General features: G+C 46.0%; 1 protein-coding gene across 2 annotated transcripts in view; it reads right to left on the bottom strand.

Annotated features, from left to right (window-relative positions):
* The window catches only part of CPNE1 (copine 1), a 121366-nt gene that overhangs the window by 50963 nt on the left and 46247 nt on the right, over positions 1–24156 (bottom strand). The window contains exons 3-9 of one of the 2 annotated variants that reach the window (XM_075349904.1): positions 23685–23864; positions 20350–20424; positions 18282–18353; positions 14562–14645; positions 13756–13845; positions 11834–11929; positions 11350–11436 (exon numbers count right to left, since the gene is read on the bottom strand). In XM_075349904.1, coding sequence (XP_075206019.1) covers positions 11350–11436; positions 11834–11929; positions 13756–13845; positions 14562–14645; positions 18282–18353; positions 20350–20424; positions 23685–23864 — 684 coding nt within the window. Of the gene's footprint in view, positions 1–11349; positions 11437–11690; positions 11790–11833; positions 11930–13755; positions 13846–14561; positions 14646–18281; positions 18354–20349; positions 20425–23684; positions 23865–24156 lie in introns of both variants that reach the window. The other variant, XM_075349903.1, reaches the window with a different exon arrangement.

Genomic DNA, 24156 nt, shown 5'->3' with positions numbered 1-24156 from the left:
GTCTAAGTAAGGGATCACCGAGTGTCCCTGAGAGTGTAGGACTGCCACCACTGTTGCCATGACCTTGGTGAAGACCCGTGGGGCTGTCGCCAGGCCGAAAGGCAGTGCCACGAACTGAAGGTGTTCGTCTCCGATGGCGAAACGCAGGAAGCGCTGATGCTCTGGTGCAATCGGCACGTGGAGATAAGCATCCCTGATGTCGATTGATGCTAGGAAATCTCCTTGTGACATCGAGGCGATGACGGAGCGGAGAGATTCCATCCGGAACCGTCTGGTTTTCACGTGTCTGTTGAGCAGTTTGAGGTCCAGAACGGGACGGAATGATCCGTCCTTTTTTGGCACCACAAACAAGTTGGAGTAAAAACCGCGACCCCATTCTTGGAGGGGAACAGGGATCACCACTCCTTCTGCCTTCAGAGTGCTCACCGCCTGAAAAAGAGCATCGGCTCGCTCGGGGGGCGGAGATGTTCTGAAGAAACGAGTCGGAGGACGAGAGCTGAGTTCTATCCTGTAACCGTGAGACAGAATGTCTCTCACCCATCGGTCTTGGACATGTGGCAACCAGGCGTCGCAAAAGCGGGAGAGCCTGCCACCGACCGAGGATGCGGTTTCGGGAGGCCGAAAGTCATGAGGAGGCCGCTTTGGGGGCGGTTCCTCCGGTGGTCTTTTTAGGACGTGACTTAGACCGCCATGAATCAGAGTTCCTCTGGCCCTTCTGTGGCCTGTTGGACGTGGAGAATTGAGACCTGGCTGAGGGCCGAAAAGACCGAAACCTCGATTGTATCTTCCGTTGCTGAGGTCTGTTTGGTTTGGACTGGCGTAAGGACGAGTCCTTTCCCTTGGATTGTTTAATGATTTCATCCAATTGCTCGCCAAACAGACGGTCGCCAGAAAATGGCAAACCGGTTAAGAACTTCTTGGAAGCAGAGTCTGCCTTCCATTCACGTAGCCACATGGCCCTGTGGACTGCCACTGAATTGGCGGATGCTACCGCTGTACGGCTCGCAGAGTCCAGGACGGCGTTCATGGCGTAGGACGAAAAAGCCGACGCCTGAGAGGTTAAAGACACAACCTGCGGAGTAGAGGCACGTGTGACTGCATTAATCTCAGACAGACAAGCTGAGATAGCTTGGAGTGCCCATACGGCTGCGAATGCCGGAGCAAAAGACGCGCCTATGGCTTCATAGATGGATTTCATCAGGACCTCTATTTGCCTGTCAGTGGCATCCTTGAGCGACGCACCATCTGCCACTGCTACTATGGATCTAGCCGCCAGTCTAGAGACTGGGGGATCCACCTTGGGACACTGAGCCCAACCCTTAACTACGTCAGTGGGGAAGGGGTAGCGTGTGTCATTAAGGCGCTTAGTAAAGCGCTTGTCCGGAAAAGCTCGGTGTTTCTGGACTGTATCTCTGAAGTTGGAGTGATCAAAAAACGCACTCCGTGTACGTTTGGGAAACCTAAATTGGAATTTCTCCTGCTGAGAAGCTGACTCCTCAATCGGAGGAGCTGGAGGAGAAAATTCCAACACCTGATTGATGGACGCTATAAGGTCATTTACTATGGCGTCCCCTTCAGGTGTATCAAGATTGAGAGCGGCGTCATGATCAGAGCCCTGATCTGCCACATCCGCTTCATCGTCCAGAGAGTCCTCATGCTGAGACCCTGAGCACTGTGATGAGGTCGAGGGAAGCTCCCAGCGAGCCCGCTTAGCCGGTCTGGGACTGCGGTCCGTGTCGGAGTCCTCACCGTGGGACCTAGGAGTCACCCCAGGAGCACTTTGCTGCGCCGACCGAGGAGGGCCTGGGGGCAATGATTCAACAGTGCCCGGGGCCTGTGTTACCGGTCTGGACTGCAAAGCTTCAAGTATCTTAGCAGACCATCTATCCATAGACTGAGCCATGGATTGAGAAAGTGACTCAGAAAGTTTCTCAGCCAACATTGCAAACTCTGTCCCTGCCACCTGGACAGTGTTAGCCGGTGGTTCTACCTGGGCCGAGGGTCCCACTAGTGGCTGAGGCTCCGGCTGAGTGAGTGTCACAGGGGCCGAGCATTGCACACAATGAGGGTAGGTGGAACCTGCAGGTAACATAGCCGCACAAGAGGTACAGGTTGCAAAATAAGCCTGTGCCTTGGCACACTTGCTTTTTGCGGACGACATGCTGTTGTCTCCTCTTAGAGCAATCAGTGAGGGTATATAGCCAAAAGCAAATAGTGCGGCCGAACAGAGTAAATGTATACAATATGAGGATATAAATATACACTTCGGCACCCAGGGGGGCCAGCACCTAGTAACAGGTGCGGCTTACCGACCGCCCTCAGCGGTTGTGTGTCCACCAGTTTCCCTGCCTGGGCCTCCCAGAGCTGTGGAGCTCGTCTGAAGATCTCCACCGGCAAAGAAGGGAATTTTGTTTACTTACCGTAAATTCCTTTTCTTCTAGCTCCAATTGGGAGACCCAGACAATTGGGTGTATAGGCTATGCCTCCGGAGGCCGCACAAAGTATTACACTAAAAGTGTAAAGCCCCTCCCCTTCTGCCTATACACCCCCCGTGCTCCCACGGGCTCCTCAGTTTTGGTGCAAAAGCAAGAAGGAGGAAAGAAGGGAATTTTGTTACTTACCGTAAATTCCTTTTCTTCTAGCTCTTATTGGGAGACCCAGACGATTGGGGTATAGCTACTGCCCTCTGGAGGCCACACAAAGCACTACATTAAAAGTGCAAGGCCCCTCCCCCTCTGGCTATACCCCCCCGTGGTATCACGGGTTCTCCAGTTTTAGTGCCAAAGCAAGAAGGAGGAAGCCAATAACTGGTTTAAACAAATTAACTCCGAATAACATCGGAGAACTGAAAAACCGTTCAACATGAACAACATGTGTACCCGCAAACAACAAAAAAACATCCCGAAGGACAACAGGGCGGGTGCTGGGTCTCCCAATAAGAGCTAGAAGAAAAGGAATTTACGGTAAGTAACAAAATTCCCTTCTTCTTCAGCGCTCTATTGGGAGACCCAGACGATTGGGACGTCCAAAAGCTGTCCCTGGGTGGGTAAATAAATACCTCATGTTAGAGCTGCAAAACAGCCCTCCCCTACGGGGGTGTCACTGCCGCCTGCAGGACTCTTCTACCTAAGCTGGCATCCGCCGAAGCATAGGTATGCACCTGATAATGCTTGGTGAAAGTGTGCAGACTGGACCAGGTAGCTGCCTGGCACACCTGTTGAGCCGAAGCCTGGTGACGTAATGCCCAGGACGCACCCACGGCTCTGGTGGAGTGGGCTTTTAGCCCTGAAGGAACCGGAAGCCCCGCAGAACGGTAGGCCTCTAGAATTGGTTCTTTGATCCATCGAGCCAGGGTGGCTTTAGAAGCCTGCAACCCCTTGCGCGGACCAGCGACAAGGACGAAAAGTGCATCGGCACGGCGTATGGGCGCCGTGCGGGAAATGTAGATTCTGAGTGCTCTCACCAGATCTAGCAAACGTAAGGCCTTTTCATACCGGTGAACCGGATGAGGGCAAAAAGAAGGCAAGGAAATATCCTGATTAAGATGAAAAGAGGATACGACCTTAGGGAGAAACTCCGGAATGGGGCGCAGCACAACCTTGTCCTGGTGGAACACCAGGAAGGGAGCCTTAGATGACAGAGCTGCCAGCTCAGACACTCGCCGAAGCGATGTGATTGCAACAAGAAACGCCACTTTCTGCGACAGCCGAGAAAAGGAAACTTCCTTCAGAGGCTCGAAGGGCGGCTTCTGGAGAGCAACTAGTACCCTGTTCAGATCCCATGGATCTAACGGTCGCTTGTACGGGGGCACAATATGACAGACCCCCTGCAGGAACGTGCGCACCTTAGGAAGACGTGCTAGACGCTTCTGAAAAAACACGGATAGTGCCGAAACTTGCCCTTTAAGGGAGCTGAGCGACAAGCCCTTTTCTAACCCCGATTGCAGGAAGGAAAGAAACTTGGGCAATGCAAATGGCCAGGGAGACACTCCCTGAGCAGAGCACCAGGACAAGAAAATCTTCCACGTTCTGTGGTAGATCTTAGCCGAATTCGACTTTCTAGCTTGTCTCATTGTGGCAATGACTCCCTGAGATAATCCAGCAGATGCTAGGATCCAGGACTCAATGGCCACACAGTCAGGTTCAGGGCCGCAGAATTCTGATGGAAAAACGGCCCTTGGGACAGTAAGTCTGGTCGGTCTGGCAGTGACCACGGTCGACCGATCGTGAGATGCCACAGATCCGGATACCACGACCTCCTCGGCCAGTCTGGAGCGACGAGTATGACGCGGCTGCACTCGGATCTGATCTTGCGTAGCACTCTGGGCAAGAGCGCCAGAGGTGGAAACACGTATGGGAGCTGAAACTGCGACCAATCTTGAACCAAGGCGTCTGCCGCCAGAGCTCTTTGATCGCGCGACCTCGCCATGAATGCCGGGACCTTGTTGTTGTGCCGGGACGCCATTAGGTCGACGTCCGGCACTCCCCAGCGGCGACAGATTTCCTGAAACACGTCCGGGTGAAGGGACCATTCCCCTGCGTCCATGCCCTGGCGACTGAGGAAGTCTGCTTCCCAGTTTTCTACGCCTGGGATGTGAACCGCGGATATGGTGGATGCTCTGTCCTCCACCCACATTAGAATGCGCCGGACTTCTTGGAAGGCTTGCCGACTGCGCGTCCCTCCTTGGTGGTTGATGTATGCCACCGCTGTGGAGTTGTCCGATTGGATTCGGATCTGCTTTCCTTCCAGCCACTGTTGGAAGGCCAGTAGAGCAAGATACACTGCTCTGATCTCCAGAACATTGATCTGAAGGGTGGACTCCTGCGGAGTCCACGTCCCCTGAGCCCTGTGGTGGAGAAATACTGCTCCCCACCCTGACAGACTCGCATCTGTCGTGACTACTGCCCAGGATGGGGGCAGGAAGGATCTTCCCTGAGACAATGATGTGGGAAGGAGCCACCATTGTAGAGAGTCTTTGGCCGTCTGGGAAAGCGAGACTTTCCTGTCCAGGGACGTTGACTTCCCGTCCCATTGGCGGAGAATGTCCCATTGAAGTGGGCGCAGATGAAACTGCGCAAAGGGAACTGCTTCCATGGCTGCCACCATCTTCCCTAGGAAATGCATGAGGCGCCGCAAGGGATGCAACTGGCCCTGCAGGAGAGATTGCACCCCTGTCTGTAGTGACCGCTGCTTGTCCAGCGGAAGCTTCACTATCGCTGCTAGAGTATGAAACTCCATGCCAAGATACGTTAGTGACTGAGTCGGTGATAGGATCGACTTTGGAAAGTTGATGATCCATCCGAAAGACTGTAGAGTCTCCAGCGTAGCATTCAGGCTGAGTTGGCATGCCTCCTGAGAGGGAGCTTTGACCAATAAATCGTCTAGGTAAGGGATCACCGAGTGTCCCTGAGAGTGCAAGACTGCTACCACCGCCGCCATGACCTTGGTGAAGACCCGTGGGGCTGTCGCCAGACCAAATGGAAGAGCTACGAACTGAAAATGGTCGTCTCCTATCACAAAACGTAGAAAACGTTGATGTTCTGTAGCAATTGGCACGTGGAGATAAGCATCTCTGATGTCTATTGAGGCAAGGAAGTCTCCTCTGGACATTGAGGCAATGACAGAGCGGAGGGTTTCCATCCGGAACCTCCTGGCGTGCACATGCTTGTTGAGCCGTTTTAGGTCCAGAACAGGACGGAACGAGCCGTCCTTTTTTGGAACCACAAAGAGATTGGAGTAAAACCCTTGCCCTTGTTCCTGAGGAGGGACTGGGATAACCACTCCTTCCGCTTTTAGGGAATCCACCGCCTGCAGCAGAGCATCTGCTCGGTCTGGCCGTGGGGAGGTTCTGAAGAACCGAGCTGGAGGACGAGAATTGAACTCGATTCTGTACCCGCGAGACAAAATGTCCGTCACCCACCGGTCTTTGACCTGTGACATCCAAATGCCGGAAAAGCGGGAGAGCCTGCCCCCGACCGGCGATGCGGAGGGGGGGGGCTGGAAGTCATGAGGTAGCCGCTTTGGAAGCGGTACCTCCATTTGCTTTCTTGGGGCGTGTGTGAGTCCGCCACGAATCTGAGTTTCTTTGCGTCCTCTGAGTCCCTTTGGACGAGGTAAATGGTGTCTTGCCCGAACCTCGAAAGGACTGAAACCTCTGCTGCCACTTTTTCTGCTGAGGTTTGGGTGTTCTGGGTTGTGGTAAAGAGGAGTCTTTACCCTTGGACTGCTTAATGATGTCAGCCAATGGCTCGCCAAACAGTCTCTCTCTAGATAAAGGCAAACTGGTTAAACATTTTTTGGAACCAGCATCCGCTTTCCAGTCCTTTAACCACAAGGCTCTGCGCAAAACTACCGAATTGGCGGACGCCATTGAGGTGCGACTGGTAGATTCTAGGACCGCATTGATAGCGTAAGACGCAAACGCCGACATCTGCGTGGTAAGGTGCGCCACTTGCGGCACTGCTGGATGCATGATAGCATCCACTTTTGCTAAGCCAGCTGAAATAGCCTGGAGTGCCCAGACGGCTGCGAATGCCGGAGCAAACGACGCGCCTATAGCTTCATAGACAGATTTTAACCAAAGGTCCATCTGTCTGTCATTGGCATCTTTAAGTGAAGCGCCATCCTCCACTGCAACTATGGATCTAGCTGCAAGTTTGGAAATCGGGGGGTCCACCTTTGGACACTGTGTCCAGCGCTTGACCACCTCAGGGGGGAAAGGGAAACGCGTATCTTTAGATCGTTTAGAGAAACGCCTTTCCGGGTGAGCGTCGTGCTTCTGGATTGATTCTCTGAAGTCAGAGTGATCTAACAAAGCACTCAATTTACGCTTGGGATAAAGGAAACGAAACTTTTCCTGCTCCGCAGCCGCCTCTTCTGCTGAAGGGGCTGGGGGAGAAATATCCAACAGCCTATTGATGGCTGAGATAAGGTCGTCTACCATGGCATCCCCATCCGGGGTATCCAGGTTGAGAGGGGTTCCAGGAGTGGATTCCTGATCACTCTCATCAGACACATCACAGGGAGACTGATTGCGCTGAGACCCTGAGCAGTGTGAAGACGTCGAGGGTCTTTCCCAGCGAGCTCGCTTAGGGTGGCTGGGGCCATCATCTGAGTCATAATCCTCGGCCTGTGAAGCCGGGGACCCCCCTGTGGGCTGGATACATTCCAAGTAAGGGGGACCTGAGGACAGAGGCCTCGCCGTGCCCAGAGACTGAGCCCCATGCATAGATTGCAAGGTCTCGAGGATTTTTGCCATAGATACAGACATATTATCTGCAAAAACTGCAAAGTCCGTCCCTGTCACCGGGGCAGAACTTACAAGCGTCTCAGCCTGGGTCGCTACCTCTCCTGACTCCGGCTGGCGAAGCAGCACCGGGTCGGAGCATTGCACACAATGGGGGTCATCAGAGCCTGCTGGTAGATTAGCCCCACATGCAGCACACGCAGTATACACAGCCCTTTTTGCCTTGGCCGCCTTGCGTTTTGAGGATGACATGTTGCTGCTTCCACAGAGCGATCTGGGATATGCAGCCAGAAGCGCACCTCACAGTGCAAGAAATACAATATCTATATAACTGTATCCAGTACACTGATACACAGTGAGGCACTAGAGGGACCAGCACAGAAAAAACGCTTACCGCCCGCTTAAAAAGCGGGTGTGTGGTCGCCAGATAGCCCCTAGTCCAGGTCTCCCAGAGCCTTGCGTCCTTCCTCCAGCCAGGCATGCATGTAATGGCTGCCGGCGTCTCGAGAGAGGAAGGGGGGCGGGCCCTGGGCGTTCCTGGCCAAGAGCGGGAAGCCTGCTTCCCTCTGTGCCTAGTGTGAGGGCTGGAGCATGTAAATCAGGCTCCAGCCCTCGTCGCTGCTTGCGAACAGCGTCTCTCCCCTACCCTGAATGACAGGGTGGGGGCGGGAACGAAACGGAGCTGCCGGCGTCCTAGGCCCAAAAAGCCGGGGACTAAAGTTATAACCGCCGCCGCCGTAAAAGCGCGGACGGCGGATCCCCGGCGCACCACAAGTCACAGCAGCGCCGCCCGGTCCAGAGGGGGTCGGCGCTGCGTTCCCATACACAAAACATCCCCCAGTAATCTGTAGGGACACTAACTCCAACATTGCGGTCCCCGGCGCACTACAACACCCAGCCAGCCCGGAGTGTGTCTGTGCCTGCCGGGGACACAGAGTACCTGTAAGATGCAGGGCCCTGTCCCTGATCGTACTCCTGCTCCGAATCCATCAGGTTCTAATGGGTCTGTGGATGGAGCCCGGCATCAGAGCTGAGAGGCCGGCAGGATCCCACTTCCACAGAGCCCTACCAGGGGATGTGGAAGGAAAACAGCATGTCAGGCTCCAGCCCTGTACCAGCAATAGGTACCTCAACCTTACAACACCATCCAGGGGTGAGAAGGGAGCATGCTGGGGACACTATATGTGTCCTCTTTTCTTCCATCCGAAACCGTCAGCAGCTACTGCTGACTAAAATCTGTGGAGCTATGCATGGAATGTCTGACCTCCTTCGCACACAAAGCTAAAAACTGGAGAACCCGTGATACCACGGGGGGGTATAGCCAGAGGGGGAGGGGCCTTGCACTTTTAATGTAGTGCTTTGTGTGGCCTCCAGAGGGCAGTAGCTATACCCCAATCGTCTGGGTCTCCCAATAGAGCGCTGAAGAAAAAATTATAAACTGGTTTAAAGTAAATTCAATCCGAAGGAATATCGGAGAACTGAAACCATTCAACATGAACAACATGTGTACACAAAAAAACAGGGGCGGGTGCTGGGTCTCCCAATTGGAGCTAGAAGAAAAGGAATTTACGGTAAGTAAACAAAATTCCCTTCTTTGTCGCTCCATTGGGAGTCCCAGACAATTGGGACGTCCAAAAGCAGTCCCGGGGTGGGTAAATAATACCTCATAATAGAGCCGGAACGGCTCCGTCCTACAGGTGGGCAACCGCCGCCTGAAGGACTCGCCTACCTAGGCTGGCATCTGCCGAAGCATAGGTATGCACCTGATAGTGTTTCGTGAAAGTGTGCAGGCTCGACCAGGTAGCCGCCTGACACACCTGCTGAGCCGTAGCCTGGTGCCTCAAAGCCCAGGACGCACCCACGGCTCTGGTAGAATGGGCCTTCAGCCCTGAGGGAACCGGAAGCCCAGCAGAACGGTAAGCTTCGAGAATTGGTTCCTTGATCCACCGAGCCAGGGATGATTTGGAAGCCTGTGACCCTTTACGCTGGCCAGCGACAAGGACAAAGAGTGCATCCGAGCGGCGCAGGGGCGCCGTACGAGAAATGTAGAGTCTGAGTGCTCTCACCAGATCTAACAAGTGCAAATCCTTTTCACATTGGTGAACTGGATGAGGACAAAAAGAGGGTAAGGAGATATCCTGATTGAGATGAAAGGGGGATACCACCTTAGGGAGAAATTCCGGAACCGGACGCAGAACCACCTTGTCCTGGTGAAACACCAGGAAGGGGGCTTTGCATGACAGAGCTGCCAGCTCAGACACTCTCCGAAGTGAAGTGACTGCTACTAGGAAAACCACTTTCTGCGAAAGGCGTGCGAGAGAAATATCCCTCATTGGCTCGAACGGTGGTTTCTGAAGAACCATCAGAACCCTGTTCAGATCCCAGGGTTCCAACGGACGTTTGTACTCCTTCGCACAAAGCAAAAAACTGAGGAGCCCGTGGGAGCACGGGGAGTGTATAGGCAGAAGGGGAGGGGCTTTACACTTTTAGTGTAATACTTTGTGCGGCCTCCGGAGGCATAGCCTATACACCCAATTGTCTGGGTCTCCCAATGGAGCGACAAAGAAAGTGCTGATAGCAATGGCTGCCAGCGTTCTGAGAGGAGGAGGGAGCCGTGGGCGTGCCTCAGAAAGTGTGGGAATCTGGTGCCCCGCAGTGCTCAGTGAGGGGGTAGGAGGATACCGAAGTATGCTCCAGCCCTCACCGCTGACGTCTAGTCAAGCGTCCCGCCCTTACCCCTGACTGGCAGGCCCGGGGGCGGGAGTATGCGGTACTAGGCCGCAAAAGCCGGGGACTAAAGTTATTAACGCGGCCGGCAAACAAGCGCGGTCAGCGCGGTAGTCCCGGCGACACAAAACACCCAGCAGCTGCTGCAGCGTCCGTTACACAGGCGCTCTATGCGCCGTCCCCAAGGGGACACAGAGTACCTCACAGTAGCAGGGTCTGTCCCTGATGATACCCGGTCTCCTGTCCGTCAGATTCCCCCAGGGGCTGCGGAGGGAGCCCGGTCCCAGTGTATGGTGACCGGTTAGGATCCCACTTCACCCAGAGCCCCTAAGGGATGGGGAAGGAAAACAGCATGTGGGCTCCAGCCTCTGTACCCGCAATGGGTACCTCAACCTTAACAGCACCGCCGACCAGAGTGGGGTGAGAAGGGAGCATGCCGGGAGCCCTGTTAGGGGCCCTCTTTTCTTCCATCCGATAAAGTCAGCAGCTGCTGCTGACTAAAATGTGGAGCTTGCGTGAATGTGACTGCCTCCTTCAACACAAAGCAAAAAACTGATGGGCCCGTGATGCACGGGAGGGTGTATAGGCAGAGGGGAGGGGTTACACTTTTTAAAGTGTAATACTTTGTGTGGCCTCCGGAGGCAGAAGCTATACACCCAATTGTCTGGGTCTCCCAATGGAGCGACAAAGAAAATAAAATTGAATCCAATATGCCAATAAGGGTGCTCTATGCACTTCTCAGAGCTTGCTCCACGCAAGACCGTGCTGTCAATCACCAGTGAGGGAGGCGGGGACATGCAGGATCAGTGGGTGGAGCAGAGCACTGAGCCTCTAGCCACACCCAGGGTACACCAAGCACCCCGATTCGCATATTTTATTTAACAACTGCAGTTTCTGCAAAATTAAGGCAGCAATTGGAACACATAGTATTGTTCACATGAGATTTTTCAGGTGGATTTGAAGTGGATACTCTCAAACTCGGCTGAAAAAGAGCAAACAAAAACACTCAAAATAATGAACACTCATTTCTTTGCCAGACTTTCAAACATCTTTTAACCGCTTCATTTTTAAGCCAAGTGGTTAAAATAAGTGAGCAGACCCGTCTTTAGAGCATCTTCAGAGCGGATAATGCATAAACTTCACAATACAGTGCTTAGTGTATGCTGTAATTGAGTTGATAGACTCCATAAAATGTCATTTTAGAATATTGCTATAAAATAATCTATCGAACTTCTGATATCCCGTATGAATATGAATAGTGAGGGGTAGTTTAATGCGTTAAACTCCACTCCAATGTGGAATATCACATTACTCTGCCCACTTTTTAGCCTCCGTTACATATTTCATCACTTTATCTGACATCACAAGTAACTTACTTTGCAAGACTTGACCCGGACAATACCAGAGTTCTTATAACCCTTCTTCTTCTGCTTCTTCTGGGGATTAATACATTCAAACTCCACCTAAACATAACAGGGATTTTAAAGATTAAGGGAACAGACAACTAGAAGAATCTCCGTTCTGGTAAATCTCAACATGCGATTGAGGATATGTGAATAGAAGACCAGAACCAAAAAATTATGGAGCACAACATGGCTGCATGATTAAATCAAGCTTTTAGAATAAGAGAAAGATTGCTCAGTGGCCCCATAGAATAAAAAAAAAAAAGTTAATGTATATTAGGAAGTTATAAGTAAAAACATTGAACAAAGCTCACCGGAGAACCTCCTCCTGCTTTCTGCAGCTGAGACAAGTTAGTCTCAAATATCCCTATTAAGTCATGAGAGCCATCGCTATCATAATCAGTACAGTGCACCTAGAGGAAGAGAGGTAGGCCGTGAGAAAGGTTATCGGGCTCACCGCTTGCTCCTGAGCTCCCAGCAGCTTGGATGTGATGCATTCGAATTCTCCTATGAGATCAGAGCTGGAGCTGTCATCATGATCGCTAACTGAGACCTGACATTGAAACACAGCAGTGAGCCAAGCCACACATTTCAATTTCTTTATTTTTACCATCAGACCAAATACTATTGCTATACAATTAAAACATTCTATGAAAAGTCTAACTTTTTTTGAGGGTTCATGAATAAGACCATTTTTATATAGAGGCAAAGTAGGGCTTCCAAAATACTTCTATTGTACTGTGGGCCCTAAAATTATTTGATTTGCTGAATCTGAATAATTACAACAAAAACACAATAAACACTGAACAAACATAGGTATGCTCCCCCCAAAAGAGCTACTTCTAAGGTCCCCTTCACACGCACGTGAAAAAAACAAACTTTTTTCACTGATGTATTAAAGGGGTGGTTTGCTCCCCGTGTGCAGTGTTTGTGGCACATTCGTGTTCTCAGTGTGTTATACATAACTCACGGAGAACGGAAAGCCCCGCCTTACCTGATTCTTCCGGAACTGTCTGTGATGCTGAATGACAGTGTCCACCACAGGCCACGCTCCGCTGACGCTGCTTCCGGCCCCCCAGTGAAGAAGATGCGTTGTTCAAATTCACTGCGGGTTGGATGCAGGTGACAGCCGCGGCAGAGACTGCAGGGCTGGTGGAGGTATGTGGTTTTTTTTACGACACGTGTGTTTCTCCGGCGCGTGTCACGTGGGACCGCATCCACACTACATCAGTGTGGTACAGGTGCGGGCTGCTTGACACCTGTGCTGCCAAAGAAAAACGAAGATGCCGCCGTATGGAGCACACGGGCTCACGTCTGCTCCTCACGGAGGCATGGGCCAATGGCTGAACACGTGCGTGATTTTAATATGAATACGTGTGCCCGTGTTTCCGGTACATGCGAGAACGGACCTAGCACGTATCGGAGACACGTGCGTGTGAAGGGGGCCTTAGGGAGAATATATCTGTCCGCACAAAGCCTGTATGGCAGTGCACGGAGGGAGACTCCATATTGGAGGTGCTTGAGCCCCAACTATAAATGACCAGCATAGGAAAGTTTCTTATTTGAGCAATGCTATCAAATCTCTTCAAATCCCTAAAGTAATAATTATTATAATCTGAAAACAACCCGTTTGAACAAAAATAATTCAATGAAAATTTAAATAAAACATTGGCACAAATTAAATTAGATTGGCATTTGGTAAATGTATTTAAATTTGAAGGCCAAAAGAGTGGAAAAGAAAAACAAACAAAACAAGAAATACATACCCCAGTCTGGGGTAAAACACTTTGAAAAGTCACAAAATGTTGGCATTTTTCAAGCCAGTTTCAGGCAACTCCATCAGAATAGTTGAAGCTGGTGAGGAGCCGAAACGGGGTGTAGTTACTCTTGTGCATAAAATTTTTCAAAAATAGCAATGTTTCTTATGTCAGAAGTGTTACTCCACTGTCTACAGTAGCATATCAGGGCAAAAGTACAAGAATGGAGCATGCCACTAATAAGATGTGCCAAATTTGTAATGTGATACGCAACTTGCAGAATTTGGCACAACATTTTTTCCTGCAGGCCCACTATGAAAACTGGAGTGTATAAGCTGTAATGAAACAAGGCCTATGTTTTTAGTGCATTTTAATGAATATAATTTCAACTCCAGTTATTACAGAAAATCAGGCCATTTTTATGTGCAGCCATCATCTCAGTTTTGATGCCAAACATGTTTCCTAATTATGCTTCATTTCTTTAGAATTATGGGTCAACTTTTTTGATAATTTGCCGTTCTGAAACTTTTATACGACAATGTTTTTCTCAATGTTCAGCAGAGAAAAATTTGGGGGGGGGGGGTGAAATGTCCAAAGCGTACTGAATATTCCTAGTATGTACCTTGATAGGCTTGTTCAAGTCCCCACCACATAAGCTCTGTACGGGGACACTGAACTTCTTCCAGCAGGGATTGAGATTGTTCTTGATAACCTGTTGGAAATATAAGATAAATTGTTTATTGCTGAAATGGGCTGTATGTAAAATTTGGCAGACAAAATAGCTTAAAAAAAATACATTTGCATATCATTAAAGGATAAGATTAGCAAATTTCACTTAAAAGAAGGCAATGTGGGAGGATTCATTTTCTGATCACTTCCATCTGTAGCTGTAAATAGGGGAAGATCTGGCTTCCCGAGCAAACAGAGGAATTTGAAAGTGACAGGCAGGCTTTTTTCCTGGAGTACATTTCTTATTGCATGGTGGCTATTCAGATGATTTAAAAAGGAATCTGCCAGTAGAATCCACCATCCTAAGCCGTCTACATGGGCATGTAAGTCACGTCAGACTCTCCAGGAGATCTGTCTCTGGCCCATAGTTCCTAACAACTTATTTTTATATTCCAAAGAAATCCAAATTTTTCTTAAGACATTAGATCGCTGAAATCAAGGTAATATTTTATTCAGCTTCCCATATATGCCCATATAGACTGTTACAAGGGTTGATCCTTCTGACACATTCCCTTTAATTACATGAGAAGTTCAAACCCTCTAGAAATTATGGCGCATAGAAGAGGGTGCCAGAGATCTTCCCCTCTAGGACACACATATGCTGTCTTAATAAGGCCAGGCCAAACAAGTAACAAAAATCTAATCATGCCAGCAAGTAGTAACAGAAGAGTAGAAAAGGTGGCCGACATATTACTGTACCTCAGATCTGTACGCCAACTGCCAGGAGCCATCATCTCCTTGCCTAAATAGTTCCAGGAATGGATCAGATTTGCCAAGAAAGTCCTAAAGTGGGACAACAAGGTAAACAAATAATTATTTCAGAATATTTGAAAGAATACAAACTGGTAACATACTAATTTCCAAATTATGGATGTATAAAATACCTTAGAACGCTATCATAGTGGCCAGGTTATTGTAATATACTGAAATGGAAGGAAAGGGGTTGCCCAGGACTAACAGTGATCGTCTTTACATAGGATAGGGTCATCAATCCATCTCCCGGCACAAACACCGATCAGCTAACATCTGCTCCAGCAGCAACTGGATATACGCAATGTAAGAGACTGAATACTTCATACGGTAGAGGGTGTATGGAGTGGGCTAATGCGGTGAGGTCACCCCATGCCCGGCAGGTAATGGCTGTGTGTTACATCCAGGAGCTGCCGCTAACAATCACAGGTGGAGAGGGGTTCTGCCTGGGGTTGTCGTCCTGCTAAATCTTGGTCAAACTCTGACAACGGAATTTAACTCGCGCTGGTGTAGGGAAGTGTTATTTTCAGCTCCCATTGGCACATCCGTGACATGATCGAGGGGCACTGATGGGTTGCTATGACAGTAGTAGGTCTGCGGATGGCCTGTCATAGCTGAGCTCTTTTGAAACCCTGCCTTCAAAGAAGACCGTGATTTCGGCTATCTACAACAATGCTATAGCATTACTGTATGTATAAGCAGGCGATGACAGGGACAGACTATTAACCCCTTAACGACCGCGGGCCGTAAAATTACGTCCTAAAGGACATAATCTTACTGCCCGCGGTCCTCCGGCGGCAGCATGCCGCGATCGGCACACATCTCAGCTGATTTTCACAGCTGAGATGTGTGCCTGCTAGGCACGAGCAGAATCGTTATCTGCTCGTGCCGATTAACCCCTTATAATGGCGCTGTCAATACATGACAGCGCCATTATAAGCGCAATCGCGGTAAAGTTTTACTTACCGCCGAAACCGGAAGTCACGTGACGCGATCACGTGACTCCCGATAGTTGTCATGGTAGTACAGGGTCATGTGATGACTCCTGTACTACACATGAATTGGTTTCACTTTCGCTGTGCCCGGGGCACAGCAAAAGAGAAAGACAGCGTATCTGCTGTTTACAGCCTTCCAGCTGTGATCAGCAGATACTGCAGAGCGATCGGAATGCTGATCGCAATAGCCCCCTAGGGGGACTAGTAAAATAAAAAAAAAAAGTAAAAAAAAAAGTTTTAAAAAATTAAAAAAAAACAAAAAAACCTAAAAGTTCAAATCACCCCCCATTCGCCCCATTAAAAATTAAAGGGTTAAAAAAATAAAAAATATACACACATTTGGTATCGCCGCGTTCAGAAACGCCCGATCTATCAAAATATAAAATCAATTAATCTGATCAGTAAACGGCGTAGCGGCAAAAAAATTCCAAACGCCAAAACGACGTTTTTTTGTCGCCACAACTTTTGCGCAAAATGCAATAAGAGGCGATCAAAACGTAGCATCTGCGCAAAAATGGTACCGTTAAAAACGTCAGCTCGAGACGCAAAAAATAAGCCGTCATTGAGCCTAAGATCCCGAAAAATGAGAACGCTACGGGTCACGGAATATGGCGTAAAACGTGCGCCACTTTTTTCGGACAAACTTCCGATTTTTTTTTAACCCCTTATATAAAAGTAAACCTATACATGTTTGGTGTCTACGAACTCGCACTGACCTGAGGCATCACACCCACACATCAGTTTTACCATATAGTGAACACAGTGAATAAAATATCTCAAAAACCATAGTGCTATCGCACTTTTTTTGCAATTTTTCAGCATTTGGAATTTTTTTGCCATTTTCTAGTACACAATATGGTAAAACTGATGGTTTCATTTAAAAGTACAGCTCGTTCCGCAAAAAATGAGCCCTCACATGACCATATTGACTGAAAAATAAAAAAGTTACGTCTCTCAGAAAAAGAATGGCGAAAAAAAAAAACGGAAAGCGAAAAATCGGCCGGTCGTGAAAGGGTTAAGAACAGTGAAAAGTTTAAAAAAAAAAAAAAGTGTGTGTGTGTGTGTGTGTGTGTGTGTGTGTGTGTGTGTGTGTGTGTGTGTGTGTGTGTGTCTGAGAGTGTGAGTGTGTGGTCGTGGTATTTAAAAAATTTGAGAGAAAAAAAAAAGTTAATCACCTCCATTTTGCCTAAGACTAAAGAAAAAAAAAAAAAACACGTGGTATTGCTGCATTCTGAAAAGCCTGATAAAAAAAAATAAAAAAAAAAAAAAAAAAAAAATCGGTAAACAAAAAACATTAAGAATGCCAAAATTATGGTGTTTTTTTCCTGTCTCCAATACCACAAAAAATGCTGTAACAAGTGATCATAAAGTCAAATGATATCAATAAAAACATTGTCTTGCCCAGAAAAAAAAACAAGCCATCACTCAACTCCATCGAACAAAAAATGAAAACATTATGGGTTTTGGAAAATGGAGACACAAACCCGAAAATTTTCCTTTCTGCAAACGTCGGATTTTCTTTTGACCACTAAAATATTAAAAAACAAAAAAAAACCTGGACATGTTTGGTATTGCTGTAATCGTACTGATGAGGAGATTCATATTGCAAAGTCATTTTTAGCAGAAAATGTACACCGTAAAAACAATCCCAGCATTGATGGGATTGCTTCTTTTAAGCATTTGCTGCAGACATTTTTGCACAAAAAAAAAAAAAAAAAAAAACACAACAAAAAGGAAACATGTCCTTTAGCAGGAAAAAAAAAAAGAAGATAAAATATTCACATTTTTACTGCGTTTTTTACTTGCGTTATCTCCCATGCATTGGAATTGGTGAAGCCTGCTGCAAAAATGCTCAAAGAATTCAAATGCTGCAGATTTGAAACTGCTTAATAATCTGCAAGGAAAAAATAAGCATCGTGTGCAGGAGACTTTATAAAATGATTCCCTTTGTGACTACTAGCAAATGCTTCAGTTTTTGTGATAAAACTAAAAAAAGAAAGGGCAACAAAAACACAGCAAATTCTTAACGTGTGCACATGCCCTTAGCTTACAGCCAAAGCTTGCAGCCAAAACATGTGCTTTTGGCAGTAAAAGCGCTTTATTCAAAATGCTCGTTTTTCGGCGTGTTTGCAGCAGCTTACAGGTTTGCTTTATCTAGAGTACATACCTAATAAAATTGATTTTATTTACAAAAAAGATGCAAAAAATTTTTGTTGTATTTTTTCACTCTTTCATTGCTTTCTATAGGTAAAAAAAAATGCAGAAATGCAAAAATTCTGAAAGAATGGACCAGCTACAGATTTAAAAATGCTGCAGTCCTCAAATTCAGTTAGGGTAGAGATAAAAGAAGCGTGTGCATGAGATTTCTGACATCTCAGCCTTTATAAGCACTATAAAAAGCAGCTTTTAATTAGCAGTATAAAAAAAAAATGCAAAAAATGCTGCATGTGAACAGTCTTACATTGGGTGGTTATGTTCTTTGGGAGCCATTGCTAGGTAATGATGGCATTACCCACTGAGGACTATAAGCGTCTCCCTCCAATGAATGTATCAATAGAAAATGTCAGATTCAGAAGTCTGAAAAAGAATTGGAGTAAACAGGACTCCACTGATGCGAACATTCAGACAGTGACCTTACTACTTCCCGGCGTATATCTATCTCAGGTGGGGATACCTTTTTGTCTAGATTCCGAGCTTCCACGTCAAGAATTACAACTCGAGTGTCCTTTATTTCTTCAGCGATAATCTAGGAGAAAAGAGAAAATCTAACATTTTAACCTAACAAAAGAAACATAAAAACAAACAAACCACACAATTGAAACAAAAATCAATATTGCAGAGGATTTCCGAATTTTAGGTCATCCCCAATTCTGCCCTTTTGTGGTCAGCCTCATGGAGTTCAGCTCGAGGGAAATTAAATGTATGCTTACTAGGATTCTTGCTAATACTGTACACACATTTGCTGAAAGCAATTTCTCCAACAGAAAAGGATTGGACAATGGTTTTAAAGATTAAATAGTAGAATAGTACATCACAAAAGTGAGTACACCCCTCATTTTTGTAAACTTTCTCTTTTCATTGGATAACACTGAACATGACACTGATTAAATTTACATTGCATGTGCCCTCTAAAGAACAACACACAGCCATTGTCTAAACCGCTGGCAACACAAGTGAGTACACCCCTAAGTGAAAATGGCTAAATTTTTAGCCATTTTCCCTTCCCAGTGTCATATGACTCAGCGTTACAAGTTCTTACTAGTCACTGGAAGTTCAACATTCCACCACCTCATGGCAAAGAATTCTCTGAGGATCTGTAAAAATTAATTGTTGCTCTACATAAGGCCTAGGCTATGAAAACATTGCCACCGTGCTGCAGCTCAGTTACAGGGTGTTGGCAAAGACCATACAGAAGTTTAACAAGACAGACTCACTCAGAACAGGCCTCACCATGTTCGACCAAAGAAGTTAAGTGCACAAGCTCAATGTTATATCAAGAGCCTGTCTTTTCAAGATAGACGTATGAGTGCTGCCACCATTGCTGCAGAGATTAAAGGGGTAGTGGTCAGCCTGTTAGTGCTCAGACCATAAGCCGCACACTGCATCAAATTTGTCTGTATGGCTGTCATCCCAGAAGGAAGCCTCTTCTAAATATAATGCACAACAAAGCCCCCCAAACAGTCTGCATGTCTTCAGCATTCTAAGGACATGGAGTACTGGAACCACGTCCCGTGGACTGTTGAGGCCAAGAAACTTTTTTGGTTCAGATGGTGCCAAGTATGTGTCGCGGCAACCAAGTGAGGAATACAAATACAAATCTGTCTTGCCTACAGTCAAGCATGGTGGTGGGAGTGCCATGGTTTGGGGTTGCATGAGTGCTGTTGGCTGTGGGGAGCTACAGTTCATTGAGGCAACCATAAATGGCAACATGTACTGTGACATACTGAAGCAGAGCATGATCCTCTCCTTTTGGAAACTGGGCTGCAGGGCAGTATTCCAACATAATAACCCCACACCCCTTGCCAAAGAAACTGAAGGTAAAGGTGTTGGATTGGCCAATCATGTCTCCAGACCTAAACCCTATTTACCATCTGTGTGCCATCCTCAACCATACGATGGAGGAGCGCAAGGCCTTTAACATCCACCAGCTCCGTGATGTCATCATGGAGGAGTGGAAGAGGATTCCAGTGGCTCCCACGAAGCTCTAGTAAACTCCATGCCGAAGAGAAAGTTAAGGCAGTGCTTGAAAATATTGATGACCACACAAATTAGACACTTTGGCCATTTCACTTAGGGGTGTACTCACTTTTGATGCCAGCGGTTTTGACATTAATGCCTGTGTGTTTACTTCTTTAAGAGGCACACCAAATTTATACTGTTATACAATCTGCACCCTGACTACTTTACATTGTATCAATGGGTCATATCTTCAGTATCGTCCCATGAAAAGATTTAATACAGTATATCACAAAAGAAATCTTTAAAAAAAGTTTTTAAATATACACCTTTACTAAAAGTAATTATATATTGCACAGTTGAAAAATCATAGCTGATGTTATCAATATGGAGGGGTTTTTTTATTTAAAAAGAGGCCTCTGAAAAAGAGTATTTTATGCCTATTTTGTTCCTTAAATTATTAAGCTGCCCTCCAGAAAGCAATCAAACCACATAAAAAAAATTCATCCATTATCTGCAGCTACTTAGAGTAAAACAGATTAGTGAGTACAAATGTCTAAACTTACAGTTATCGTGCCCTTCCCGGCAGGCTTTCCCTTCTTCAGCTCCAGTGGTCCCTTAAATTTACGATTGGACACAATCTAAAAGCACATTGCAAAAAAGGCTTCATGAATGCCTCATTCAGGATTTCTAACAATATATATTTCTTCCAATATATTTCCAAGGTGATTATATTATGAAGAGCCAGGATTGAAAAACGTGATGTCTACCTACAGTATATGGTAATATTCAATACTGTGAAAACCTATTTAAAAAAGCAATAATAACAAAAATATAAAATATTTCCACACCAACTTAAATCTTTTGCAAAGTAAGAATACTTTAAAAAAAAAAAACAAACAGAATTTTTAGTCTATTTTTATTAGTAAAATAAATAAAAAAAAAAATCTAAAATCAAACTAACATTTGGTGTTACCACCCTCTGTCTTCAAACCAGCATCAAAGCATCATTCCTTCTAGGTACACGTGCACACAGTGTTTGAATGAATTCGACAGGAAGGGTGTTCCAAACATCTGGGAGAACTATCCACTGATCTTCTGTGGGTGTAGGCTTGCACTTCTCTTCATGTCATACCAGACAGTTTCAAATGATTTTGAGATCAGGGCTCTGTGGGGCCATATCACTGTAAGGACCCTTTGTTCTTCTGAGTTCTAACGACATGGACTGTACGTTTGAAGTCATTAGCCTATTGTAGAATAAATTTGGAGCCAACCAGAAACCTCCCTGATGGTATTGCATGATGGATAGGTATCTGCCTGTATTTCTTAGCATTGAGGACGCCATTAATTTTGACGAAATGCTGAAATGTAGACCCAAATCTTGTAAGGAGCCTCCACGATGCTTCATTGTTGCCTGCAGGCACTCATTGTTATACTTGCAAGTCCTCTGGCGAACAAACTGCCTTTTATTGTACCTATGCACAACAACATAGGAACTGAGATTCAGAAAGATGGCAATACCTGCTATTTATTTAAACCCCAGTTCCTATGTTATCGTTCAGAGTTGCATCTCTTCATCTCAAAAAATATAGCTTTATCCTCCATAAAGACCACTTCTGGCCAGACTTCTCTGAACAGTAGATGGTGTGGCTGGGTCTCACTAGTTCCTGTCAGTTCTTAACTGGTGGCACTGCTGGGAATCTACAAATTTCGAACGGAAGTATTTTGTCTTTCCATTGGTCTACCACTGAATCTACAGTCTTCATACCTATTTCTTGGTGTTGCTTTATTTAAAAAAAAAAAAAAAAAAAAAAAAAAGATTGAACATCCCATCTTGAAACCTTAGTCTACTTAGAAAGCTATGCCAAAGATCTTGCAGGTGAAGCTCAACTACCTTGTGTCTTGATACTCTACTCAATCTTGCCTTGCTGTATTATCTGTGATTTAAAATATTCTTCCACAACCTCAACTTTGTAACGGAGTTCGGCTGTTCCTCCTCCAGTTTTAAGACTCGGACAGTGATCTCTGTTTCAGTTAACGACTGTACAACTGTAACTTAGAACTGATGCGGTTTTGAAGGCAACGGGTTTAGATTTCTCTTTTGTTCATTCATTTTGAATTTCATTCATTGAGAAAAATAAATCGTTAATTTTTTTGAAGCATTTTTACTTTGCAAAGGTTTTAGTCACGTATAGAAAAAAAAAAACAAAAAAAAACAGCATAGTACTGTAGCTCCTGCAGCAAATCCATTTTATGCAGCATGTCCACATATTAATTCTAAAAGTCTACGTATGTAGGTCATCATCTTGGGCAGGGTTGCCAGTTTGATTTTCATTTTGCCCTTGACAGCTTAAATTAGTAATGCATTCTAGCTTTTCAATGGGTCTGTAAATAAAAAAAAAAAATGCTAGGTCAGTAATTTTATGTTTAACCCCTTCACGACCGGCCGATTTTGCTCTTTATTTTTTTCGCCATTCTTCTTCCAAGAGACGTAACTTTTTTTATTTTTCAGACAATATGGTCATGTGAGGGCTTGTTGTTTGTGGAACGAGCTGTACTTTTAAAGGAAACCATGAGTTTTACCATATAGGGTTCTTGAAAATGCCAAAACATTTCCAAGTGCAGAAAAATTGCAAAAAAAGTGTGATTGCACTATGGTTTTTGAGATATTTTAGTCACTGTGTTCACTATATGGTAAATCTGATGTGTCGGTGTGATGCCTCAGGTCGGTGCGAGTTCGTAGACACCAAACATGTAAAGGTTTACTTTTATCTAAGGGGTTAATATAAAAAAAACAAAGGTTTGTCAGAAAAAAAGTGGCATACTTTTTGTGTCATTTTCCGCGACCAGTAGAGTTTTCATTTTTTGGGATCTAAGGCTCATTGACTGCTTAATTTTTGCATCGAGCTGATGTTTTTAATGGTACCATTTTTGCACAGATGCAACATTTTGATCTCCTGTTATTGCATTTTGCGCAAAATTTGTGGCGACCAAAAAAAACGTAATTTTAGCGTTTGGAATTTTTTTGCCGCTACGCTGTTTATCGATCAGATTAATTGATTTTATATTTGGATAGATCAAGCATTACTGAACGCGGCAATACCAAATTTGTGTATATTTTTTATCCCTTTCATTTTCAATGGGGCGAATTTGGGTGATTTGAACTTAGTTTTTTTTTATTTTTTCAAACCTTTTTTTTTATTCCCTTATTTTTACTACTCCGTCTAGGGGACTATAAGGATCAGCAGTGTGATCGCTCATTCATTTCTCCCAATCAGAGCAGCACCGCTTAGACCAGGAGAAATGCTCATCTCTTGTAACATGCAGCACTTGGCTGCTTGTTACAGGACTGAGTCATGTGAGCTACATGAGTCATCACATGGCCCTGTGCTACCATGACAACCATCGGATCCACCTGATCACTTCACGTGAGTTCCGTTCGCGGCCTGTGTGTAAACTTTAACCGCGACTGCGATTATACTGGCGCTGTCACATTTTGACAGTGCCATTTAAGGGGTTAACAGGCACGGGCAGATTGCGGATCTGCTCGTGCCTGCTAGGCACAGGTCAGCTGGACAAATCAGCTGACGTGTGTGAAGATCCCCGCTGGCTGCCCGCCGCAGCCGGGGTGGATTAACACTGACTGCTAGGACGTAATTTTACTGCCCCCGGTCATTAAGGGGTTAAAGAGCCAATCTGACATGTATTTTCATAGTAATTACTGCATCCTTAACTGTAAGATGCATTTATTAATATGTACAGTTTATATTGTGAAATCTAGTTACAAATACATTTTTAAATCCATCGCAAATATAGTACAAAATATAAAAAAAATAAATGCACAAATTATATCTCATGGTCTGTAGCTTGCATAACTGTACATTTATAAACGAGTACTTACCTGACCAAGAGTACACTCAAACCCTCCAAGGTAATCATCATCATTCAGGTCCACCGACTTGTTGTCAATGTCATAAACACCAAACTTTATGCTCTGCACTTTCTCAAAGTAGTAATCAATGACCGGCTTTGTGGAGAACTCTGGGCTCTGACAGTTCTTGACCTTCTCTGTTCGAGACAACTAGAGCGAAAAGAATAGAGAGTGACATATAACAAATTTTAAGCCAGAAGAGGACTGACTCAGATTTTAAAGTTGATGCTAGATTCCTGTAGTGGAAAACAAATTAAAAATGATGGTCACCACCTCTAGGGACTTTGTACATAGGAGACTGCTTGAGTTAACAGTCAAATCTGTACATGAGCTGGTCTATTGGCATGGCCTGTAACCTTATCTGTGGTTTCCTAAAGGATCTTGGAAATGCTGTGTAACCTAGAGAGTATGTCATAGAACAGGAGGAGCAGAACAGATTCAT

This window comes from Anomaloglossus baeobatrachus, chromosome 5 (genome assembly GCF_048569485.1).
Source record: "Anomaloglossus baeobatrachus isolate aAnoBae1 chromosome 5, aAnoBae1.hap1, whole genome shotgun sequence".
Lineage (NCBI taxonomy): Eukaryota > Metazoa > Chordata > Amphibia > Anura > Aromobatidae > Anomaloglossus > Anomaloglossus baeobatrachus.
The sequence above is the reverse complement of the archived record's forward strand: the minus strand, read 5'-3'. Positions and strand labels throughout refer to the sequence as shown.